At 46.7% G+C, this 8994-nt stretch overlaps 1 protein-coding gene and 3 non-coding genes across 4 annotated transcripts in view; 1 reads left to right on the top strand and 3 right to left on the bottom strand.

The window, feature by feature from the left end:
* LOC126569418 (uncharacterized) overlaps nucleotides 1–680 on the top strand; it is a 1179-nt gene extending 499 nt beyond the window's left edge. Inside the window, exon 2 of the mRNA XM_050226493.1 lies at nucleotides 237–680. Coding sequence (XP_050082450.1) covers nucleotides 237–680 — 444 coding nt within the window. The remainder of the gene's footprint in view (nucleotides 1–236) is intronic.
* Nucleotides 9–80, bottom strand: Trnap-ugg (transfer RNA proline (anticodon UGG)). Its single transcript has one exon. It is a non-coding gene; the product is annotated as a tRNA-Pro (tRNA).
* A 176-nt stretch (nucleotides 681–856) lies between the features above and the next one.
* Nucleotides 857–928, bottom strand: Trnap-ugg (transfer RNA proline (anticodon UGG)). The gene has a single exon. It is a non-coding gene; the product is annotated as a tRNA-Pro (tRNA).
* A 422-nt stretch (nucleotides 929–1350) lies between these two features.
* Trnaa-agc (transfer RNA alanine (anticodon AGC)) lies at nucleotides 1351–1423 on the bottom strand. Its single transcript has one exon. It is a non-coding gene; the product is annotated as a tRNA-Ala (tRNA).
* Nucleotides 1424–8994: the final 7571 nt, after the last annotated feature.

Genomic DNA, 8994 nt, shown 5'->3' with positions numbered 1-8994 from the left:
AGTTTCACGGGCTCAACCGGGATTTGAACCCGGGACCTCTCGCACCCAAAGCGAGAATCATACCCCTAGACCATTGAGCCACATGTCATGTTGCCAAGGCGACAAATTTTAAAAATTGTTACACGACCCCAATTCTCCTATTAGTTTGCTGTTAAACTGATGATTAAACAACATTCCCCTGACGTTGTCATAGCAGCATTTTCTTTTATCACTTACATGTTGGTTTTCTTTTATAGATGTACAATCCATCCAGCATACCTGACGCTTTAGAAGACGACGCCGTGAGCACTAAACATACCAAGCCAGAGATTCTCATCAAACAGGAGATCAAACAAGAGCTTCAAGATATTCCAGTACAGGAGGACGGCCTGCCACCTATTCCACCGTACAATGTTATGACCGAGGCCATCCAACAGGGTCACGAACGATTGACGGACAATCGGGACCATCCATTCGATGTTTTTGGACGTTATGTTGCTTTTCTACTCCATAGAATGCCATACGAGAAAGCTGTTCGTGCACAGCAAGAAATGCTGAATTGCGTCGTGCGAGCTAAGCAAGGTACGCACATGGAGAACGGTACAGCTTCTGAGGATATTTCAGACACCGCATCATCTGAGGAAATCGACGATGCTATGGATATTAAATCGGAATCGTCAATATCGTTGTACGGCGATTGAAACTGCTTTCGATCAGAGATGCGTGCAATAAAATAAACTTATCCACTCATGCTTATCTTTACTTTTGAAGCTAAGAAGAAAAATGTATTAGCAAGGAATTCAAAATCTTCATCTTTTTCTTCAGCCAAGAAGAATAATGTAACGTCAAGGAATTCAAAAGCCAAAAAAGGAATTCCGGGCTCAACCGGGATTTGAACCCGGGACCTCTCGCACCCAAAGCGAGAATCATACCCCTAGACCATTGAGCCACGATGGGAAGAAAACACCCAATTTTATTCACAATCCCAATCATTTTTCAGCATCATGGATATTGAGTCTATGCTTACGGAGCCACAACAAAATACACGTTTTTGCTCAAATTTACGTTAACAAAGAAGCAACTTAAAAAGTCATCAAATGAACACATATAAACCTAAATGATGGTGAGTCATTTCTACTTGGCTGGTGGATGGGTAACGAAATAAAAACAAACAACGTTGTGTTATCTGAAACGCTGAATCATTTAAACCATTACAGGTTTATTAAATACTACAACATTCCAAAATACTACCGCCATATCTGTATCTGTTTACACAACAATACAACCCGCCCGCCGCCACCCATTGAACAACTTCAACCCCACCATATCTGCACATAGATGCTAAAAAGGGTTGAATAAAAGAGAAGTCTTTGGAGATGCGGGGTATCGATCCCCGTACCTCTCACATGCTAAGCGAGCGCTCTACCATCTGAGCTACATCCCCTTATGTTAACCGAAGTATGCTATATGTTCAAGTTTGCCTGGCATCACTCAGGCTATGCTTTATAGACTTATTCGACACACCAAACGATCGAAACATATCATTCCTCGTCGCTTTTGCTCACTTTGCTGTTTTTGTTCGGTCGCTGGCAAGACACGAGAAAAAAGTCGATTACAATGGATGGTATAGGAAATGGGAAATGACGATATTTTCACAAAAAAAACCGATGGAAAAAACAGCGTTGAGAAGTGGCACCGTTCTCGTTCTGGCGCTGTACAGCAATTTTACCTCATTCGTGTCAGTACCTCTCTTTCTCTCTCTCTCTCTCTCTCTCTCTCTCTCTCTCTCTCTCTCTCTCTTTATAGCTCTCTCAAAAGGTATAGCACGGTCAAGAAGGGTGAATGGTGAGGGTTAATTATATTTGAAGAAGAAGCTCACATTATGACGAACCGGCATCAACCAACCGGCCAGCAAGAACGGCCGTGTGTATTGGGCTATATTAAGGGGTGAGGTCTCTCTTAAGAATCAAAGGGACCATCTGTTTGTAATTCATTGAACACACTTGGTTCTGTGTGGAATTCCATCATTTTGAGGTAACGGAATCCGAAGTTAATGATTACCAAAGCACAACCAGACTTGCATATTCTTTCACTGATATATCGGACTCTTTTCTCTCGCCTCACACCAGCTTCACGACGTCAAACACTTCAGATATTTCCAAAGATTAACAGTTTAAAATATTATCAACCAGACCGAGCAATGGTACAGGAATTGGAGGAATAGACGCTAAAGGCGTAAAACTGTGAACCTGAACAAAGGAGAATTTCCTCACAAAAAGAGAAGACCGCACCCGGTGAAGAGACTACCAAAAAGGAGATCGTAAACTCGCCAAATTTAATGTTTTAAGACTGGCAAGGCATGGCGGAATGGTGGCAAGAAAAATGGAATGTAATTTCATCGCCCAGCTTAAACCTGGCCAATGCTTCCGTCCAAAGCATCAGTAGCCTTACCACCCCTCGAACCGCCCGAAGCTCATCGATGCTCGCCGCTTATGACCTAGCGACCGAAAATCGAGATGCTGCGAGCTGCTGCTGGGGATTACGAAACAAAATCTAGAGAAGCAAAAAAAATGGATGGAAAAATGGCGAAGCTATCCGTACGGTGTACGGTCGGGTCTGTCTGTAACTGTACTTAATACCGCGAGGTAATAACTCTTTATGCGGTTTGGTTGGGTTGGTCACCATCTTCTTGGTTCCGTCGGCGAGTTTCTGTGCTTCTTTCGCGGTCTCCTCTTGCCCCTTACATGATTCTTTCTTTCTCACACAGACTCTGCGGGGTGAGAAATACGAAGATGCTACCTGCCGTGGCCGTGAAGAAGCATTCTGCGTACTGTCTGTGCCCGTGTCTTGGAGAAATGGAATCGAATGGAATGGCGAAAAGGTAATAAACGGAACGAAAAGATGCGCCGAGAAAGAAGCTTTAAGACAATAAAATAAATAAAAACGGAGAGAGAAAGAGAGAAAAACGAGAGACATAGAGAAGCAGTCAAGAAGAAGAAGAAGTGGAAGCAGGTTGGCTGTTCAATCGCAGATCAGATAAGCCGTCATCGTGTTGCCCTGCGCTACGCTTGCTATGCTCACTTAAGATAACGTTCTCGCGCTCTGGCTGGTTCACGACACGATGATGGTGCTACCGTGTACCCGGGGGGATCCATGTAGGCTGTGTTGTGGTGGAAGAGAATCATATTCGTCGGAAATCAAACGGGATCTTGGGCTTTTAGGTTTTAACACCTTCGCTAACACAGTTACCATACTACGCCGTGGGCCTCCTGCAGCTATTTAAAAATGTATCGGAACTCAGGCTCATCTACAAAGGGAAAACCACAATTGTCCAAACAAACACACACAGATACAAAGAGCGTCGTCGCTGAAGAGATGCGCCACCTGATATACGTGCTTGCTTGAGAGAGGCGCGGCCTATCAACGCCATCGCCATGAGATGCCGGTGCTAATGAGAACGGATGACTCGCGGACACACCTTCCGCGTGAGACCGCGTGCGGTGATCAGCCGCGGACACAGCGATACCTCAATCTTCACTCCACGCTCTCGCTGGAATGTTGTTAATCCGCTATCGTATCTGGTGAACCGAACCACAAAGGAGGTCAAATTGAGAACAATTAGTTGACAATAAATGACTGCCGGTGACATCGCACGATCACGTATCGTGGTAACGCAAACAGTAACAGGAACTGTTTAAACAGCCAGCATAACTAACATACCGACGTGATGGCGCATATATATGTTGAGGGAGTTGAGGGTGATGTATTTGTCCAATGATTTAGAGTATCAAAACTGAGTTCCTGAGACATTTATGTGGAGATGTCATTTTTAAAAAGTACCGAAAAGCCATCGAGAATCGATGGCATTGGACATGAGTTTCTTTGCTACTTGGGTTTCTGCAACGAGGAACAAGCCAACACAACTGTCATTTGCTGATCCCGTTTCCTTAGCAACGTACAATAATAAAATGTTGGAAGTTCGGAGATGAATTCAACAACATTTCCCTTAATTGCTTGATTAGTTTAAAAATATTTTAAAAAGGTTTCATCTTTTCCAAGCAAACGAACATTCAGTTTTCAGAATAGATAAACTGTCGGTCCTCACTGGTTTCGTCATTTTAAAGACCGAAAATTTCATACTGTAGATGCCAGAAAATACAAATTATCACCGTATATTAATCTTCACTCTTATAGTCTGGACAAGTGGCCATTAGTCGTATACCACACAAACAGGACAGGCAGCGATTTCGCACGTTGACAACCCACATTACACCTAAAAGTGAAGTGAACCCGGGCCTGCCTACCGGGAACAAAAAGTGGGGACCAAACTTCTAACAAAATGACTAGCGGCTTCCAACTAAACAGCTCAGCAACGGAGCTGAATTCCTCTCGAATGGCATCCCGGATCGATGCAGGATACCGGAAACCTTCACAGGTTCCATGGAATTAGCTCAATGATATCGTTTGCAGCTTCTTAAAAGTCAATCCTTCGCACATCGAACGAGAGGCTTGTAGAGGCTGTTTAGTGGAATTGTTCATTCTCGCAACAACGCAACATCAGTCTCCGGGATCCGGGTTCCCAGTTCCCCAGATCAACAGCATAACCGGTGCTGAAAGTTTGACTCCCCGTCGCCGCCGCCGCCGGGCCATGGTTTCGGTGAAATGAATTAGCCAATGCGCCGCCTGCTTCTCCTTTTCTCTTCTAGGCGAAAGGTCACACAATTTTTGAGCACAAAATGGCGTTTACTGGAATCGTCCTGCTTCGCTGGTTCGTGGTCGACGTTCGTGAGGTGTCCGTCCGTGTTCCCGGGAACCAGAAAAGGGTTCCCCGCTGCCGCGTGTTGCTAGCACTGTGTTTGAGCAGCATTAAATATGCAGACACACATTCAACCGCTCTCGCTCGGGGTACGTGAAGCACCAAAGACGAAGCTCGCAACCACCACCACCATTGGGGCCGCCTTCAGCCGTCCTTCCGCAATGAGGTCGTCCTTGTTGCGCACCACATGGGGCCAGTGGCGTGGGTTTGGGTGTATGTTTCTGTGTATGAGTTTGTATGTGTGTGTTGGTGTGTGTTGGAGCTGGAAAATCCTTCGACCGAGCGCGTCAATTTGCGGAAATGAGCTTGATTTTGTTAACACACTCGGAGGACGATCGCTGCGTCTCATCACACTCATGTCCATACTCTATTCTCTCTCTCATTTTCTCTCTTTTCTGTCTCCCTCTCTACATTTTTCTCTCTTTCTCACATCCACATTCCCTGGATGGTGCGGCAGAGATGGTTTGAGTTTCCAAAAAACGAAAGAAAGCGACACAAGAGAGAGCGAGAGAGAGAGAGAGAGAGAGAGAGAGAGAGAGAGAGAAAGAGAGAGAGCGAACGAACGCTTCAGTGCCGGGAAAACAGAAGACAGCCACCCCCCGCAAGTCCGGTTTGTCCGGAAAAACCGCTCGAAAAGCCAGAAAAAGGACGACGGTGCACCGGGGGTAGCAAAATCATTTTCATAATGTTCCGCCCAAAAAGGTCCTCGAGAATGGGAAGTGGCTGGCTATGCGGCACTGGCCCAGGCCAGTAAGCAAAATCCTGGCAACCGGCAACCGCCAGCCGGGGCCACCGTGATCGGACGGACAGGCCAAAGTTTAACGCAACGTAAAAGCGCGCGCCAACCAGTGTCTGCGTGTATTTGTGTTTCGATGGAAAAGGCTCGGTGAAAATGTGCGGAAACCTTGGCAGATGGCGCTCGCTTAGTGCGGCAGTAGCCTTGGTAGTCCTTGGTTCTGGAGGTGGCTTCATTCCTCACTCAGAGAGAGAGAGAGAGAGAGAGAGAGAGAGAGAGAGAGAGAGAGAGGGATTTGAGTGTTGGTCGGACGAGTGCCCACAGTGTTGTGGCCTCTGGGAACAAGGCTTGATGGACTTGATGGCACCATCGATGACGGTGTGGTGTGTCAAGGGAACTGGGAGTCAGTCAGTAGTCAAGCCAGCCAGCCAGCCAGCCAGCCAGTCAGCCTGCCTTCTGAGCGCCCCTAATCTGCTTGTTGATCTGAACGTTGATTTTCGATGCCTCCCAAGCTTCTCACCGGAACCTACATGGGCCCTCGGAGGAATCGAGCTATTAATAAACGAATGCGTTGGTGATACAACCGCCGAGGGTTGCCATTTTGGGTTGCGCAGCAGTTGAAGGGAAGTAGTTGAGGAGCAGCGGACAGACTTGCTACTAATATTAGCGAGCGGGAAGGAAGAAAACGTAACGGAGCCATCACGTCAGTGGCACTATTGTTATCGATGCGAGATTATATTTAACTCGAGGAAGGGGCCAGCGAGCGCGAGAATTACGTAGGAGCTCTGATGGCACAGAACTCGTTCACCACGTGGCCCATGGAGACGCCTGGTGGGTGGTGTTTTTCGCGAGTTTTCCAATTACGCTACGGGGTTGTGGGATGCGAAGTTGATCGTTTTTCCGATTGCAAATTGCGCCCAAGGACCCTGGAACTGGGTGGGACAGTTGTGGAGGAGTACTTTATAGAAGTCGCTGCCTGGGACCAGTGTGGGTTCGGTATTTGTTTCGTCTACGTATTAATTCGCCTGGTATCGCGTGGTCTATGCTTGGAGGAGTTGAATAGACAACAGTGTCTGGGCGGTGCAAAGCAATAGAAATCATATAAAAGATGAAACATAAAGTATCGTTTGCAAATGTCACCTTAAAACACAGAAAGGAAAGAGTCTTTTTCATAGAGTTATTAACTAATGACCGGAAAAGGATTCCTCAAAGATATTGTAAACGAAAAGAAACTGGCTATAGTTGCTATAGTACATTTTTATTTCAATATTTTAATTACAGTATAAATTGGTTTTGTTTTGAAAATAATAGTTCATGTTTTAAAGAAAATTTTCCTGATCTAATGTCAGCAGAATCTTTGGTTGATGTTTCTCGATTTGGAAAAAAACCTCGAGGTGTATTTCAGTAAAACTAAACGAACTCAATCAATTGAATATTAACCTAGTGATGGTTTTTCTCGTGCATTCAAAATGATATTAATCAAAATCTGAAGCGTAAATAAGCTTAATAAACTTTCATTTGATCTTAAGATCAATTAGAGCCATCAAAAAGGCCGCAAAAACGAAGGAAACACCTGTGCCGGCGGGCTGGGGGCTGCTGGCTGCTGATACATTTGCTATGAAGAGGTTGTTCAAATCAGATCTCATCCCGATGCTGTTAACTTCAGTTTGCGCAACAACAACATAAAGCAAAAACGCAAACTGACACTGAAGCTCATCGAGCGCCCTCAAAGCATCCAATACCCTTCCAATCCTCTCTCTCTCTCTTCTCTGTCCCTCTTCCAGATGCCGCGTAGCATCGCGATTCGCATCGGTTTTTAGCAAACATGCTCCTCCGCACCTCTCGGGCGTTTCGACGCCCAGGGACTACACGAGTCAATTAATCACAAGTAATTTAGCCACATCATAAAACACCGACCAACCAACCAACCAACGAACCAGCTTTGGTGGCCCTACTCGCACACAAACAGAGCGAGGAGCGTATGTGTTATGCGCCACCTGATAGCGATAGCGTTGCAGCTCGGGAGGCCAACGCTTGGGAGAAACGATCCAAACGATTCGATATCGTCGTCCCCCTTTCGATAGTTGGCAACAAAACCCACCCAGACCACCATTGTATGTATGTGTATGTGCCAGAGAGAGAGAGAGAGAGAGAGAAAGAGAGAGAGAACGAGGAGGAGAGATGAAAAAAAGGAGAGAGAAAGAAAGAGAGAGGCGGAGACGACGAGTGAAAAGCGTCAAGTTTTCCTTCCTAATCACATCAATAAACAACCTCGGCAAGTGATAGAGCAACACAGACCGGCGAAGGGGGTCGTGGGGCGTTGAGTGTGAAGTGGGTGGTAACCGAGGGGGTGGTAGAGGCAGGGGAAGGGAAGCAGTCGGAACTTCAGGAAGGTCGCTAGGGATGACTTTCGTTCTTCCTTCTTGGAAAACTCCTCGCTTTTCCTTCTCTGTCTCTCTTTCTAACACCCTTTTTTCCCTCCCTTCCTCCCTCCCTCTCACTCGCTCTCGCAGTCGCTCGGAAAATGTGGATTTTGCGGTGGCCGGAAAAGTGTCGGAGGGCGCAGGAAAAAAGTCGTGGCAAGTTCGTAATGGTGGTTGTTGTCGGTGGTGGACTTTGGCTTCGAATCACTTCACAGCCAGCCAGAGGGATCTCTCTTCCCCTGTTGTTGTTGTTGCTTTTCGTCCATGTCCGGACCGTTGGAGTGGGAGAGGGGTTGGGTTGGGTTGGATGATTTCCATCTGACCATCCAGCTCTTTCTCACTTCTTTGTGTTGCTCCCTTTGGCAAACCACCCTTTGTTGCTTCTCGTTCTTTCTTTCTCTCTTTTCTCTCTCTCTCTCTCTCCGTGACTCTTTCTTGGCCACTTGCTAGAACCCCATCCCTAGCTAGCTCAATCCTTTGGCAGCATTTTTATGTGGAAAACAGCGAAAAACGGGTAGAGTGCCGTTGTTTCTTTGCAAGAATTTTCCCACTTTTCTCTCCCTCTCTCTTCCACTTTTCCCTGCACACCACCACGACGCTAGCGCATACTTTACAGTTGTTTAAAATGGTCTCCAGTCCAGTGGTTGTGCAGAGCACCCGTTCCAACCGTTCGCCGGTCGCGATGAAAATTGATTTCATCCTGGCTTTCGACCGGAGCTTCTCCCCCGGCAGGGGGTTCCGAACGTGATGAAGTAAATTTGTGGAAGGCTTTGGCCGTCGATTGTTGCCCGAGCTATCCGCGAACCGCAACAGTGACACACAGCAGCCGGCACCTACATTCGCGACGGGTGCTGTTGCTAGCGATGCCACAGACCAAAGGGTTGCGAAAAGTGGAAAAAATAATGAAGGTGGTGGTGGCCAACACCCATTCCGGAGTATGAACCTTCGAAGACAGTGCTCGTCGGCAGGAGATAATATCCACGGTGGTGGTGCAAAAAGGATGAGGACAACACACTTTCGTATTCACGTTCTTTGCCATA

Source organism: Anopheles aquasalis, chromosome 2 (assembly GCF_943734665.1).
Source record: "Anopheles aquasalis chromosome 2, idAnoAquaMG_Q_19, whole genome shotgun sequence".
Classification (NCBI taxonomy): Eukaryota; Metazoa; Arthropoda; class Insecta; order Diptera; family Culicidae; genus Anopheles; species Anopheles aquasalis.
Note: the sequence above shows the minus strand (reverse complement) of the source record. Positions and strands in the feature narration are given on the sequence as shown.